Genomic DNA, 17227 nt, shown 5'->3' with positions numbered 1-17227 from the left:
CATGCAGATGAGGCTAGGGGAGTTGTCTCTGTATTCCATTCTGTATGCTAATGGAGATGTCTTAATCTTGTCACCTTTGTCAGGAGGGGTCTAGGTGTGTCTCCCATCTGCCCTTCATTGCTCTATGCAAGCCTTTTCTCTGATCGGTTTTGGTTCAAGGTGGGGGGTGTCTTTCATGAGTCAGACTGGATACTGCGCCCTGGTTCCCCAAAAACACAGAGCTGACTGGTATCACCCGTGTATGTTTAAAGCTATGGTGTGTGCATGATTGGATAGATCTGTAACAAAGTTGCAAGTGTAGATGCAATTAGCATCCCAGAACTGTTTTCTTTTTGCACATGGTAGAAATGTTAAAGATGTGTATAAGTGTGACTTCTATTGCTGTGTTTGAGGTCTTTTGAAAATTTGGCTCTGTTTTGTAGTTTACACATCAAGTAACTTGTATTACGTTTTTGGGGAAGAGAATATTTTGGAATAAGAAAAATACTTGTATGCAGCATACATTTCAACAGGGGTCAAATTTGGTGGGGAGGGGAGGAATAGTGGGGCTCTGACCACTTGCCAAGTTTTGTAGGTATCTCAGGATAAAGACAATATGTTATGGTTAAAGCTAAGAGTCTGTCACAGAAGTCACGGATTCAGTGACTTTCCATGATCTCCATGACTTCTGCAGCTGGCAGGTGGCTCTGACCCCAAGGCCAGCTGCACTCCCCCCCACTCCCCATAACAATGGCGGTCCTGGGGCTCCTCCTGCCAGCAGTGGCTGCTGCAGTCCCGGGCTGCACCCCGCCAGCAGCGTCGGTGACAGTCCTGGTCCGATGGGGCCGTCCCCTGCCAGCAGCGGCGGTCCTGTGCTGCACCCCCCAGCACCAGCGGGTGCCCTAGAAGCACCCCCAGCACCAGCAGGCATCTCAGAGACGTCCCCAGCACCTGCCGGTGCCCCAGAGGCCCCCCCAACACCAGCAGGCACCCCAGAACTGCCACCCTCCCCAGCACCAGCGGGTGCCCCAGAGTCCCCACACCAGAGCTGCAGCTGTGTCCCTGGAGTTCCCCAGAACACCAAAAGTTTAGTCAGGGGTATATAGTACAAGTCATGGCCAGGTCACGGGGCCGTGAATTTTTGTTTCTTGCCCGTGAACTGCACATGACTAAATCTGAGCCTTAATTACAGTGGAAGTTTCTGTGGGAGAGTTAGCCAAATCTGTAAACCATGCCTGCAGGATTCCATAGGAAAAGCCAACACCTGTCAAACTAATTCATGGAATAATCTAAAGAAGCATGCATGTATGGTTTTGATAAGGGAACGAAATGCAGAGAAATTGACCTTAATTGAGAGATGGGTGCTCACCTAAGCATTTCACTTGGTTTGGCCTGAAATCACAAGTCCTTGCCTTGAGAGGTGTGAAACCTCATAGTTTATACTGCTTATGTGGGTTGGCTAGGCAAAGAGCCAGCACTCAAACACAAGCATTGCCCTTCGAAAAGATATATATGTAATAGCGACAGCAAAGCCAAAAAAAGTATAAATGAAAGAAACGTGAAATATTTTATGCCCACAGAATTGATTCTTTCAATCATAAAGTTAGTCTCCAAAATAAAATGGTCTTTTAACATGTAATGGAGAAGCACCTGGGAACAATGGGCCAGCTCTGCTGCAGAACTGGCATCTAAAACAAAAGATAATTAATGAACTTGCTAATCTTACCACCATGAAAACTGAAAGGTTAATAAGAACTCCTCTACCACAGAGATCTAGAAATAAGAAATAAGAGCGCCCGACCCTCTGAAGCCATCTGAATTCAATTACCTGGGTTGCATCTACTTGATTCAAACAGATGAGCCTAACCCTGAGTTTCAAGAGAAGGCCCAAAGAACCCCCAGATGGTCCTTGCTAATATGCCCTCTGGAAAATTTAGAAGGAAAACCTTCAAAATAGCCAGTATTTGTGCAAAATGCTTTCAAATCTAGTCACTTTCTTTTCAGCCCCCTGTGGAATCTGGGATGATCTTATATGAAGCAGAGTTGTTGCATTTTGCTGAAGATCTGAAGAAATGGAAGGAGAGATATATTGTGATCAGGAATGACTATGAAGTGCAGAGCTTTGAGAGCAAAGAGGTAAAGCTGCTCTAGGGTGACCAGATGTCCCGATTTTATAGGGACTGTCCCGATATTCAGGCTTTGTCTTATACAGTTATCTGTTATCCCCCCATCCTCTATCCCAATTTTTCACACTTGCTATCTGGTCACTCTAAGCTTCACTCTCACATGTCACTGCTCCCGTGTGGAGTTGGTAACATATAACTGGGTCTGTTGCACCTCATTCTTTCTGTTCGATTTTAAAAAATTACTGAACTCAATATTCTGAAACTTGTCGATAATCTGAATAGGAGTGGATTCTAGGTTAACGCAGATGCTGTTTTATTACAAATGGATCAACTTCTGTCCTCAGATAAGCAGGTGCAACATCCATTAAGCACTTTTCATTTATCAAATGTTTTGCAAGTATTTACAATTAATCTTCACAAGACTTCTGTCTTCCCCATATATATCCATCTATCAACATTTCTAAGGTGTCTGTCACTGTAGTACCAAACCAGTGTTTCTGGAACTGCAATTTAACTAGCAATTTATCTGCTGATTCCCATATACCATTGTGCAGCTTTCTGTTTAGCTGGAACGTTGGCCCTGCAATAGTGCCAATGTCCAAACTAGTTTTAGCCATCAAACTAAGTAGTTATAGCTTGAAAGTTTCACAATGCCAGATAAGCAGTACCAAAGGGTCATTTTTGTACACATTTTGCTGACCTTTTTACACTTAAACATTATTCAGATTTGATGCTTTCAGGAAATAGATCTGAATTTAGCCCACCAAAACTGCTGTCTTTAGAGAGGATCTATGTACTAGTTCAGGGGCGGTCAAAGTTTTTGGCCTGAGGGCCACATCAGGTTTCCAAAATTGTATGGAGGGCCAGTTAGGGGAGTCTGTGCCTCCCCATACAGCCAGGCATGGCCCAGCCCCCGACCCCTATCCAACGCCCCCTGCTTCTTGCCCCCTGATGTCTCCCTCTGGGACTCCTACCCCATCCACCACCCCCTGCTCTCTGTTCCCTGATCACCCCCGGAGCCCTCACCCCTGACTACCCTCTGCCACCCCATCCAACCCCTCCTCTCATTCCTGTCTGCCCCCCTGGGACCTCTGCCCCCATTCAACCCTGCTGTTCCCCACCCTCTGACTGACCTGACCCCTATCCACACTCCTGCCCCCTAACAACCCCCCCAAACTCCCCTGCCCTCTATCCAACCCCCCCGCTCCCTGCCCCCTTACTGCGCTGCCTGGCACACTGGTGGCTGGCGGCGCTACAGCTGCACTGCCAAGCTGGAGCCAGCCACGCCACCGCGCAGCACAGAGCACCGGGTCAGGCTGGGCTCTGCAGCTGCGCTGCCCCAGGAGCTCACAGACCCACCGCCCAGAGCATTGCGCTGGCGGCGCAGTGAGCCGAGGCTGCGGGGGAGGGGGAACAGCAGGGGAGGGGCCAGGGGCTAGCTTCCCGGGGCCAGGAGCTATGGGGCAGGGCAGAAGGGGCCCGCAGGCCAGATGTGGCCCGCGGTCAGTAGTTTGCCCACCTCTATACTAATTCCATGTAAATGAATTGGGGATATGTTATAGGCTGAGACTACCATTTTTAAAATCTTTATTTTGATCTTTCTCTCTCATGTACCTCCCCCACCAGGCTTATCAGAAGGGAGTCAGCCCTAAATATCGTATTCTTCCTGCAGGAGGCAAAGTACTGACCTTAGAAGAAGATTACAATTTGCTGTCTGATAAGCATTTTCCAGACCCAATTGGTAAGCATTGTCAAAAACTGAAATTTTTTCCACAAAGTCTTTTTTTTAGACCTTGAGGCTATGTTTTAAGCAACGTAACAGAAGATGGATGCTCCATGTTTTCCATTATCGAAACATAATTCCAGAAGACCGACCACACACTACATGCTATTAATTAATGAATAAGTACTGGATACTTGTTGTCATGCTGTCACTACAAAATAGTTTTGTGAACTGCACAAAGCAAAACCACAAGCAGACTAGAAAATACCTCTTCCATATTTTACTTATCCCCATCATTGGATGTCAGTTGTTTCCCTTTAAAGGTACTTGATTGGGTGTCCTACACACAAATAGAAGGGAAGTTGTTAATTGTAGATACAGTGGAGTCGCATCAGACACACATTTTACTTATGCGAATTCAACTATACGCGCTTGATAAAAAAAAAAGAAAAATAACAGTAACTTGCAGCAGTTACCAGACTAGATGCGATAAATTGACCCCCGCTGGATCGATCGCTGTCCACCGATCCGGTGAGCATCTCGCTGTGCTGAGTGTGATTCTAGTGTTTAAAGATACGTATTTTTCATACAACATGGCCCCTAAACACAAGCCAACTACTTCATCTGGTGCTCAACAGAAGAAACAGCGATCTGTTCCAATGCTGGAGGAAAAACTGGCTATGTTGGACTTATTGAGAGATGGTATGTCAGTCTCCAACATGGCACGTAAATACGGCTGCAACGAATCTAGCATTCGTGGCATCAAGATTCAAGAGAGAGAAATTCGTCAAGCCATGGCATCGAGTGTTCCAATAACTGCTAAGGTGACGAGCCAGGTGTGTGATAGGACTTTAGTGAGGACTGAAAAGGCATTAAACTTATGGCTGGAAGACTACTGGTGAAGCTGCATCTGCCAATGAAGAGGCAGCAAAAGCCTACCCTGAACAATTAAAGAAAATCATAGAAGAAAAGGGCTACCTTCCGGAACAAGTTTTTAATGCTGACGAGACTAGGCTCTTCTGGAAAAAAATGCCCAACCGCACTTACACTTCGAAATCAGAAAGACAAGCCCCTAGCTTCAAAGCAGCTAAAGACCGTGTGACTGTGTTGTTTTGTGGCAATGCAGCTGGGCATTTAATAAAGCCAGGCTTGCTCTACAGGGCTGAAAATCCCCGTGCCCTAAAAGACAAGAACAAAAATCTCCTGCCTGTGTTCTGACAATCAAATAAAAAGGCTTGGGTGACGGCAGGATTATTTCTGGATTGGTTCTACAAGTGTTTCATTCCGGAGGCCAAGCACTACCTTGAAGAGAAAGGACTTGACTTTAAAGTGTTGCTGATCATAGACAATGCTTCTGGCCATCCTGAGGCACTCCGGTTTGCACATAACGACATTGAAGTCGTCTTTCTCCCTCTTTTATTCTTTCATTCTTCCGACTCTCTCTTTTTAACTATACGTGATTTTCGCCTCACGTGCTGACTTTAGAACCTAACCCCCGCGTAAGATGCGACTCCACTGTAATAGCTCCACATTACTTTGTATTGCTTATACACCACAATGATTTTTCCTCCCATGAAGATGAAGAAAGCTCTAAATCTAAGGGGCCAGATGTGGATTGGAACAGCTGATGAGGGGGATAAGGGACACAGGTGTCTTTCCATCACCTTTCTGACCTCTAAGTCTTTTCAGTGCTGCACTAACTTGTGACTGTTGGCCCAGGATTGCCAGAGGCAGCAAGGTCCTGGAACACCTGCTAATATAAATAAATAATAATAGTAATCATACACCAGCGTTAGGCCTTCTGGGGACTCTCCTATACAAAGACTTCCTATTTGCCTTTTTCTGGCAGGTCTGTCCCCTTTGTGCCAGTCAAAGATCTGGCTTTGTGAGTTTAACATCTTTACTCCAAGCAAAGTCTCTAAAGAGACTGTAAATGGAATTCCCAGTTGCATGCTGCAAAGCGTAGATACAATGACTTTTATTCTACTTAACTATAAATGGAGTTCTACAATATCTGTGTGAACAATAAGCCAGTCTAGATAGAAACATAAACCTATGTTTTAAGGGACCTTCTTTGATCTGTCCAAGAGCACAGAATTCACAGAGCTTTTAGAAGATAATGCATCAGGGCTTAAATGGAAGGAAAAGTGGGGGTAAGGAAATGCACACTCTTCCTTTTTGCTTAAATATAATTTGCTCAATACATTATACAGAGGAGACAGTAGGGAAAGAAATGAGAATTCCCCATGCTTAATTTTTTTTTACCATGAAAGCCCTGCTGCCTACCCTTCACAATCCATCTAAAATTATGATTCTCCAAGGTGCCTAAACTTTGCCCATTTGAGGACTGTATCTAAGTTGAATACAAACAAGTACCTCTGTAATATGGAAGTGCCACTTGCAGAGATTGCAGGTCCCAAGCATGCAATGCTGCAACCTGATCTGAATGACCATTTTCTTGGATCAAGAAGACGTGTACTTTTCCTAGGACAGACCTCCATGATAAAGAAGAAATGTTGTTTGAGAACCTTAATGGATTTATTTTTCCTATAGCTTTAATCACAAGGTAAAAATGTTTTTTAAACTGGCCAGAAAAGCCCAGAAACTTGTTTTAAACCAGATATTTCTATTTATGTATGTATTTATTTATTTATTTAGCTTCTAATGAGAAGGAAAATGCCCAGGCATTTGTTCTCCTGCCAAAAGAGTTTCCAGTTTACCTGTGGCAGCCCTACCTCAGACACAGCTACTACTGTTTTGAGGATCCAGAAGCTCAGAAACAATTTAGTTCAGTGCTGAACGACTGTGTCAGACACTTAAACCAAGGTAAGTACAACAATGGCTTCCTGCTGTGTACCCGTTACTTGTGGTTAAGCCTGATTAGCCTACTGTAAGATCCATCTTGTGGAAAAATAAAATATTATGGGAGTCCCATTCTCTTCTCGGAGGTGCTTCCTTGTAAGTGCCTTGGGTAAAACCTATATTAACATAGATCATTTTCTTTCAGTGCTACAGCTAAATCTGGTTTAAGTTAAGCTATATTTTAGCAAGTACAAGCACGTTATATTTTAATAGGATTCAAGCAGTTATTCAACATGGCTTTTAATAGTTGTAGTGTGCTTGGATGCAAAACACGTTAGCCTCTTTGAAATGATGTTCCAATCCCTCATGGGAATTTAAAACCTGTACCATAAAGTAAAACCATCCAAAGAGTTTATTGGACTCCTACTGTATTATGTATACATGGTCTACTGGACATATGATGTATGCTGGCAGCAAGATGAGAATCTGATGCATGCTATTTAACAGTGTTTTAAAACTATAAACATTTTTGCTCAAATGTTATAGAAATCATATGTTAGCGATCATATTGAGATAATTATGGTGCATCAATGATGGTTAGAATTTGTTTTCTTTGGGGGAAGCTCACCCTTCTGCTGATGGCAGCGCAAGGGCTATGCACCAATTAAGACCTCCCGGTAGAACCTGAGTGGTGCATTCACTCTCTGATTTTTCTCAATACTTGGGACTAAAAGGCTTTTTTAAAACTATGAGTTCACTATGAGTATAATTGGTGGGAGTATTTTTTTACATTGACTTCAGTGGGAGCAGAATCAATACCTGCAAAAAAGAAATGATTTAAAATCTTCGAGATAGCTGTACTGAGGTGGGTATCCAAAGGGAGTGAGTGCCACATCCAAAGGATTACTATATCAAATGCTTGTTTACTTGTTGTTCTAGGTTGTAAAGATAAAACCCCTGGAAGATGGCTGGGGCCAAAGCACAGATAATAGTCAGAGCAAGACTGAATGAATAATGATCAAATATAGGCAGATCCCTCACCGTCCAAAAACTAAACTGCATTACCTTAAAACGTAGCAACTGCTCTCTTAAAATAGGCAGCCACTGAAGAGAATATAGGGTCCACATTTGTTTATAGGGCCTTTATTGCATCATGCCTGAAAGTTCTCTCTTGAAAGTTTTGCTTGCTTTGCAATTACAACAAAAGTAAAATGTTGGCTGGTTTACAGTGAGGTGTCAGTTGAGGATACTTCTTAAAGGCTTGCCGAAAAGATGAAGAAGTCCTGACCTCATCAGTTTCATAAGGAGTTCTTAGAGCTGCTAATGGTTTTCATAGGGCAGTATTAAGAGGTTACAGTATTGTCCAGGGGTCAGCAACCTTTCAGAAGTGGTGTGCCGAGTCTTCATTTATTCACTCTAATTTAAGGTTTTGAGTACCAGTAATGCATTTTAACGTTTTTAGAAGGTCTCTTTCTGTAAGTCTATAATACATAACTAAACTATTGTTGTACGTAAAGTAAATAAGGTTTTTAGAATGTTTAAGAAACTTCATTTAAAATTAAATTAAAATGCAGAGCCCTCCGGACCGGTAGCCAGGACCCGGGCAGTGTGAGTGCCACTGAATAAGCTCACATGCTGCCTTTGGCACGCGTGCCATAGGTTGCCTACCCCTGGTATAGTCACTACTGAAAAATTTCAGCATTTAACAGCTTCCATGTAGTCCTATTGAAGACTTCAGTATTTCTATATATTTAAGATGAGAAATAGCGGCAGTATCTCAGCTACCACTGTTTGGTAATAGTTGGTAAAAGTCTAAATTCTAGTGGTGAATGTATGTGAAGTTTCCACTGCATAAACATTGGCTGAAGGTACAATATTATTGATTTATTTTTTCTGCAGGAACCCTTCTGAAAATACTAGGGTATTGCATGTTAATGATCCAAAATACTGCAGCTTACAGGAACAATTACACACTGGGTTTTTTTGGGGGCCATTAGTGCACAATACTGCAGATATTTTCTCATGAGAAAACTTTCCAACCTCCAGAGTAGAGGCTGTCATTCCCTCTCCAAATGAGTTTTGACCGTTAGTATCTAAAGAAATGACCAAGGGACAAAAATGTTCATTTAACAGCAAAAGACAGCTTCATTCCTGTCTTCATTCAAGGCTCAGTCCCACTTCTCACTTACTGAGATGTATATTGCAACGTGTTTAACTGATTTTTTTAAGATACGCAACTGTTTGCACCCATGAACTCAATGGTGGTCATAGGCAGATGCTACCTTTGCAGTCACATAAACCCATGAACACCAGGGGGCTACATGCCTCACCAGTAAATAGATGTCATGGATTCTCTCAGGGTTCTGCAGCCTTCCTCTAGGGACCAGGTGTGGGTGGTCAGGCCTAATGGTCAGAGTCAGGAGCATGGAACCTAAGCTGGGGTCAGACCGAGGTGCCAACTCAAGGGTCAGAGATGGAGACACAGTCAGGTACCAAGCCAGGGGTCAGAGCTGAAGTCAGCATCCAGGGTAGGTTATAGGAGCAGGGACCTGGAGCAAGGCAGGAAAGCAGGAACCGGGAACAGACCAGGTCTGGGATGAGGAGGGCAGGAATGGACAGGAACAGGCTGGGAGTCAGGGTTGAGGAGTCAGGCAAATAAGCAGGGTCCATAGCATCAGCTAGTCAGGGATTCACCTAGTTGCTCAGACAACTTCCTATGCCTCTTTCAGGTTTAAGTAGTGCATCTCAGCCAATCCGTGGGGGTGGATTTCTCCCCAACTCAGGAGCTTCATGGCTGGGGCCCTTTGTGAGCTAGAGCTTTGGTAGCCCCCTTTTCTACTGGTTCAGGTGAGCTGCTGGGTGGCAGCCCCAGTGTGAACATTGCCTGGGGATCTAGGGTTCAAGGCCTATGATCCCTCGTACCTCCTTTCTCTTCCTTCCTTGCTCATTTGCAGTACCAGATTTAGTAAGACACCAGCAAGAGATTTTTCTCTGTTCTCTGGTTACCTTGTACAGATCTGGGTAAGCTGCACTTCTCTACACAGATGTAGATATATTAGTGGCTAAAAGCCTAATGTAGAGACAACCTCAGTCACAGGAAGCATAAAGATTTACCAAATTAGGGCCAGTTTTATATATGTGAAAGGCCTTTGTTTCAGAGGAACACATATGCACTTAGCACTTTCAAGTGTCTTGAAACTATAAAGCTTCAACAAATATTCCATGTACAGCTGCCATCTGAAGCCAATTTCCCACAGCTTTCTTAAAAGGAAAGTTTCCCCTTGTGGTTTATAATTCTGATTAGTCTGCTCTTTTAGCTGTGATCATACAATACAAAAGTGCTCCAAACTAAAAAGCAATACTTTGGTTCTACAGCGAGTTACAGAATTCACAATAGGGATAGAATCATGTTTTCCTGGCCCTGTGTAAGTCTTCTGTGACTTGGATCTTTGTAAGTTTTTGGATTTTGTTTTCCTTCTTATTGCACAAGTATTAACAGACTTGACAGGGCTTTTGGCAGACTCCATTCTTAACTTAAGTTCACCACGTGCTTTAGGGGACAATCCTGCACTGGCAGATGATGGGAGTAGGTGACCCAATAGGTCTTTTCCATCTTAATGTGTGTGATTCAGTGTTTTATTATATTTCTCACATTTCAGCTGTTGCTGATATATGTGCCTGTTCCATGATTTCTTGCTTGCCTCTCTCCTCTTTCCTGAGGTCAGGCTTTTATCTGATACAAGATTTTTAATGAACACCAAGGCATTTTTACCAAGGCACCTTACATCTGATTTATTCCCACTCAAGAAACGTATTTGCTAAAAGCAAATCAGAATAAAACATATCATTATTCCAGTAGAAGAGCCCACACATTAAAAACTAAGTAAATTGTAAGCTAATGTTACATAATTCTTCTAATCTTACATGCAGTTCCTTGTGAACACATCATTAACAGAAAATGTTGCACTGACCAGCACCCAAAGAACCTTAACTCTTCCCTTGGAGAAAACATTCCTAACAGTTATTTGTGGGAGGAATATTGGTTTATATGCTTTCTCTCTTCTTTGGAAGTCACGGAATCCGTGACTTCCATGACCTCTGTGACTAAATCGCAGCCTTAACAATGACTCACTTTAAAGTACTGGACATCAGAATGTCTTTTACTAAGATAAGGAGCATTAGTCAAGGTACCATTCTCCCCAAATCTTCTTAAAAAGTGCTAGGTAGCTTTAACTTTTGCCAGGAGAGCTGTTAGAAAATGGCACCAGGTATCTAGATGCAATGTGTTATCTGAAATTGCCATGCTATTTTCCTGCAAAATGCCACTGGGAGTTCTAAGATGAGTTTATAATGCTGTTTTATAGGTGAAAATTCTGTAGTTTGTTTTCTGAAATATTTGTTTTCTTCCAAGACACAAAGTTAATTCCTTCATGCACGCTGTTTCTTGTAGAGTGTGGAGCTGCAGTGAGTCAGCATGTCGTCTTGACAAGGGTGTGCTGCTGGATTTCCTTTTCTAAACTGTTTTAACTGTTTCAGCTTTGTTTAATTTTTTTGGTGAGAATTCATAGAATCCAATGAATAATTACAGTGGGATTTACTGATCACTGTTTCTAGATGTGAATCAGCTCAGTAGATCATGTTTTCTCTTCCAAAAACCAATTCCTGTTGGTGCTGGTGTGTTTGCCCTTCATTTATGCTGATCCATGAGGCTTTCAGGTAATATGGATCAAGCCTGGTGTACACTAAGAAATTAGGTTAGTATAACTAGGTCGCTCAGGGCTGTGGAAAATCCATGCCCGTGAGCAACACAGTTAAACTGAGCTAACCCCTGATGTAGACAGCACTAGGCTGGCTAGAGAATTCTCCCATCAACCTAGCTACAGCCTCTTGGGGACATGGAGTACTTACACCAATGGGAGAACTTCTCCCATTGGCATAGGTAGCATTTTCACTGAAGCACGACAGCAGCCCAGCTGCAGTGGTACTGCATTTTAAGTGTAGACAAGCACTCAGATTTGAAGTAATCTGATTTTCTTCATTATCAGTGGTTTGGTTACAACTTTTGCACCTTTTCTGAGTCCAATTCAGCTGCAGTTAAAGAATATTTAAAAATGTTGGGAGTGACTGAACCAGTCAGAACCAGCCATAGTACCAAATAAAACCCCCACTTCAGAACTTGCTGTATGCTTTGCTTTTTGGAAGCAGTCTCCTTTGGCAAATTCAAAACTGTTTGAGAAATATGAGTGTAGTAATCACTCAGCGGTAGGGATCAAAATGGGAGTTGCCCAACTAGATCTTTATAACACAGATCTACTTTGTCAGCTTTCTGGATACATCAGGTTTTATTGTGAGGGCAAATCAAATGCAACTTGATGTTAAGCTATACTTGCTTTCACTTCTCTTTTTTTGGTTGTTTTTTGGAACCAGTGTATTTCAAAGTCTGTGTCATACTCTTTCTAGTTCCTTTTCACCACTGCTAATTGAAGTCTCTGGCAAAAGTGACAAATGTCTGATTGGCTTCACCGGTGCAGAATAAATCTCTGTAGCACCAGTTGGTGTGGGAGAGTGGTCAAGGTAAACAGGGCCGTCCCTAGCTATTTTGGTGCCCTATGCAGCCCCCCTTGGGGGGGCTGTGTGGGGCCCCAGGCCTCCACGGGGGGGAGTGGAGGGGGCTGGCCCAAGGCCTCTGCAGGCAGGGGGTGGGGGTAGTGGCGGCTGGTGCTCCGGGGCCCTTTAAATCCCCACCGGAGCCCCACTGCCGCTACCCCACGGCTTTAAATTGCTGTCTGGGAAAGCCAGTCCCGGTACGGCGCACCTGCTCTTGCCGGTACGCTGTACCAGGGCGTACCGGCTTACTTTTACCTCTGCTCACCAGTAGTTTGAAAGAGGTGGTAGGCTGACTTTAAATTATATTGGTACAATGCCACAAACATGCAAAAAACTCCCTCTACCACCATATCTTTCCTTGTTCCACCAACAGTTTAATAACTAAGGAATGCAGTGGCTTCTTGGGTAAGGTTGCCACCTTTCTAATGGCTGGTAACTGGACCCTGGAGGTCCTGCCCTATGCTTCACCTTTTTCCCCCAAGGCTACACCCCTGCTCTGCTTCTTCCCCTAGGCCCTGTCCCCTTCTCTACCTCTTCTCCCCAGGTCCTGCCACGCTCCACCTCTCTTCCCCCCCCTCCCCCCCCATTGGCAGTTGACATTTCACAAACGAAACCTAGACTTTAAATCAGTTAGGTGTTGCGGTGATGAATGCTGCAACACCTAAATACTTTTAAAAATCTGGGCCTAAGGGCTTAATTGAAGCCTACTGAAATTAATGGGAGTCTTTGTGTTGACTTCAATGGGCACTGGATCAGGTGCTAAATGAATAATGTATCTGGATTAATTTCACCTTCAAAATATTCTCAAGTGAAACAAATGGCTTTGTATACCATGAAAGAGGATTTCTAAAGGAGTTAACGAAATATGACACACAGGTCAACCACAAAACATACTTTACGAAGGAGGCTTTTTCAAAGCCAACAAATTTATCAGAGTAATATTAGGGGGACAGAGTAAAATGGCATAATGGTGAGTCTTGAGAAATTAAGACAGTAATTCTTGGCCTCTTCCCTTTTCTGAGATTTTGTGAATCAGATCAAATTTAACCTTAGAGGCTTTGTTCCTCACTAAGAAGGCATAAAAGTCAGTATCGTCGTTTCAGGGAAGGTATAGTCAAAATGCACTGGAGAAGAAACATTATTTTCTGGTTGCAGTATTACACAATTATGTCTACTTCATTATTTTCATTCCTTATTTTCATTCCTTATTTTATATGGCACTCAGAATATTTTCCCAGGATCACTGCATTTATTTTTTTCTTTAAGCAACATTGAAATGAAATACTATTTTTTTTTCTAGATTTAATTCACATAGAGTTTTTTGTTTTTGTTTCAAAAGTACAAATGAGCTGGGCAAAACATAGTAGTCATGTGAGAGATTCGGGATCAGGATTGACCTGGGGACTCTCACTCCTTGACCTAGTTGAGGTTGGAGAATGTTAACGTTACACTGAATGCAGGAGTATAACAGTTCTAATTTTAGTGAATGTATAGCTTCACTCAAGACTTGCAAAATCACCCACTTGAGAATTTGTGATAAATAACTGATTCAGAAATAAAATGATAGTATTGGTTAATAAACTTGTGTCCTAATATGCGGTGGTGGTGTAGCCATGTTGCTCCCAGGCATTAAAAAGTCAAAATAGGTGAGGCAATATCTTTTATTGGACCAACTTCTGTTGGTGAGAGAGGCATGGTTTCGTGCGCACAGAGCTCTTGCTTTTGAGCTTACACAGAGCTCTTCTTTAGCTAGCCTGAAGAAGAGCTCTGTGTAAGCTCAAACACTTGTCTCTCACCAACAGAAGTTAGTTCATTAAAAGAATACTGCTTCACCCACTTTGTCTGCCTTGTATCCTAATACTCATTTGTCATTGATTGGCCTGACACAACTGACAGCAGAAAGGAGAACTATTTGACGACTAAGATGATGTTATGTGGTTTTAACTTTCCCAGTGTACATTTTGGATTGTGGATGGAGGAAGAAGTTGATAACCACCATTTACAAATTAAAAGCAAATCGTTCCAAGGCTACACGGAACTTAGATCTCTATCACAGTTGCACCTTTTCCTTGCAGTTTTGAAAGAGGCTGCTCTTCTGTTAAAACCACTATTTTACTAGCCCATTGCTGGACCTTCTCCTGTTCTGTGAGAAATCACTTGCTATTGTGGTGCTCTTCATGTTATTAAAAATGGAAAAAAAACCCTGTATACTCAGTGCTGGTATCTAAAGAAGTCTGACTGAGGGGGGGAAAAAGCTGTTAGTGTAATTTTGAGAGACTCAAAAGTTAGGGCAGACCCTTCAAGATTTAATATTCCCATAGCAGACAAGATACGTCTCATCTTGATAACCATCATCATGATACAGGAAATCCAATGACTTTCAAAAACACATACCAGTGTCTAGCATTTGACCCTGCTTGACAAGATATAAAGAAATATGATTTGATAAGATTAAAGTGCAGTGGAGCTGAATGTACTCTGACTGCTGCGTAGGGAATGTTCATGTACTGGCCAAAATTTGGGAGCAGGGGAGGGGAGATAAGATGATCTCAGATTTTTTCCATTACAAACCTCTACAGTTCCCATATATTCGATCTATTTTTCCTCTGAGTACTTACTCAGGCTGGCAGGTGTTTTTCCTCATTTATTTCTGTTTGTCTTAAGTTACATGTTTTTAATTCCTGTAATATGTCTCAGCATCTCCTGGGACATAATACAAGATAATGATTTAAACTGTCACTTCAGTCAGGGTTGTAAACAGGAGATATTTAAAGGCTGTGTTGTGTGATAAGTGGGCTAGGTCAGGAGAAATGCTGACTTTCCCCAAACATTTTCTTCTCTTTCCCTACTGCTTTCTGCACATCTCAGACTTTCATCCCTTTCCTACCCCTTTCCTCAAAGAGCACGCTCCATCCTTCTCAAAAGCTTCTTATGTACAACACATGATCACCCATGTATAATGCAAAATAGTTAAGTGTCCAAAATGACTTTGGAAAGTATTTTGGAGTCCTTATGCTGCAAACAAGGCAATGTTTCCTGGCAAGAACAGCTGAAGACCGGAATTTTCATGTTGCTTCTGTTAAGTGAAATGATCCAGAAGATATTAGAAAGGAAATTTTAAAAAGCCCATAGTATGTTTAAAGCCACAATCTAGGATTCTGTGTGTGGATAAAGACCAAGAATAAGACTGATTTAATCCTTCCTGTTTTTGTTGCTCTGCAACATCAATTAGTTCAAAGTACATTAGGATTTGTTTTTGCTTTCCCTCTGACTTTCCTGGTTAAGTGGGAGGTGTACTCCTTTTGAAAGGTCAAGACTCAAGACTATTAACGTGCATAAAACTCACACTGTGATTACATTCTGCCTACTTGACCCTAATATGTTGGAATTTATTTCTTCTGTCTTCAAACTATTACGAGGTATGGTGCACTGCCAAAAAAACTGCCATATTCTACCTGAGAGGTGGCCGTATTTCAATGGCTGGTGAAATTATTCCCCTGTGTATGTCTGGCTATATCCAGGCTAAAAATTCATAACTTTCAGTGGGAGCCATGTGCATGTCTGTAACTGGAATATGGCAACTAGGTAGTAAAAACATTTTGAGATCCTTTGGGATGAAAGGCATTGTGTAAATGTAAGACTTTATTCTATAGGTATATAACATATTGGTGTTTTTACTCTGAAACACAAAGGCAGTGCTCCCAAGTGATGGGAGTAACTTGGAATCTCTCTAGGATAGTGAAGTCCAATAAATGCGTGCTTTGCTGTTCTCTGCAGGAACTTGCATTACAAGGCTTCATTTGCTATAAATACAGCATGTTATATGTTACTGCAGGGCTGTATCCTGTTTGGAAGTGACCTCATCTAGTTTCTGTTAGTGGTTAGTGGTCTTTTACCACATGATCTATGAATAATGTGATAGTGTATTGCCATTAGAGAAACATCAGCATTGTATTATTGATGCTTCATGTATCCAAACCACTCCGCTTCATTACTATTTCATGTACTATATGCTGGGTAATAGCATGAGAGCGAGAGAACTCAGTGTTTCTAAAACTAAACTCTTTATGAAGAGAAATATTTACAGAGATACTGCAACTGCAACTAGTGTTGAAACCATGTGCAAACAGACTGGCTTTCTGGTACTTCCTTCAAACTTTTCCCTCCTGCATATTGTGCTGCTCCTGCCAAGTTCCATACAGGTTGCTACATCTTTCCTTATAACAATTGTTGTTGTGTCTTTTGTGCAAGCATTTGCTGACTTGCTGGGGCCAGAGGTTACTTGTACATAGCTCAATGTAGGGACATGGTCTTTACCATAAGCCCGCTGCAGCCTGTTAGGCCTCACAGTCTGTCAAGTGTTGGTCCTTGAACCAGTCTCCCACCATTTCTTTGTGTTTTTGCAGGTGATGGGGGACTTGCTTCAACCCTGTTGCTGCCTTTATTCTGTTGGATGGTTGTCAGGGCCTGGGGGTGCAATCCAGACCTGTAATGTATTGTGTCACCACTTGCCCAGCAACCCTGGGTGCCAAGTTACAATGCTTTGCTGCTGTAGCTCCCAGCCTGAGATGCTCCCAGCCAGCATACTAGCATGTAGGTCACAACCTGAGTTACTTCTTTTAGTAGTATGTCTATGGTGCTCCACTTCAGGTGCACATGTGCCTTTTGAGACATTGATTAGAGATTTTCAGTTAGTGTCTGTTTGGCCTGTGCATGCACCCTGTGCCTCCTTGTGATGGACATCAAGGCTCTATATGGCTGAACAAGAGAAGCTCCCTTAATTCCTTCTCAACTGCCTCTGCCTAAGATGGAGCCCTAGCATGTCTGCCTTGAACATGCTGGGGCTTTTCTATTTTTCTACAGTGGTTAAGATAGCTAGCTAGCTTCAAATGCTGCCTCCCCTGCTAAGAGGCTATACCTGTGAGCATGGCCACTCTAAGTGGGTCCATTGCCTGGGGGAGTCCCACATCTCCCAGAAGTGCAGTTTCTG

General features: G+C 42.7%; 1 protein-coding gene across 2 annotated transcripts in view; it reads left to right on the top strand.

Moving 5' to 3' along the window:
- NIBAN1 (niban apoptosis regulator 1) overlaps positions 1-17227 on the top strand; it is a 119791-nt gene that overhangs the window by 60125 nt on the left and 42439 nt on the right. For both annotated transcript variants that reach the window (XM_037906777.2, XM_043521373.1), the window contains exons 3-5: positions 1984-2115; positions 3732-3846; positions 6487-6654. In XM_037906777.2, the coding sequence (XP_037762705.1) occupies positions 1984-2115; positions 3732-3846; positions 6487-6654 (415 nt within the window). The remainder of the gene's footprint in view (positions 1-1983; positions 2116-3731; positions 3847-6486; positions 6655-17227) is intronic.

The sequence above is a fragment of the Chelonia mydas genome, chromosome 8 (assembly GCF_015237465.2).
Source record: "Chelonia mydas isolate rCheMyd1 chromosome 8, rCheMyd1.pri.v2, whole genome shotgun sequence".
Taxonomy (NCBI): Eukaryota; Metazoa; Chordata; order Testudines; family Cheloniidae; genus Chelonia; species Chelonia mydas.
This window is presented reverse-complemented; position numbering and strand designations above follow the sequence as displayed.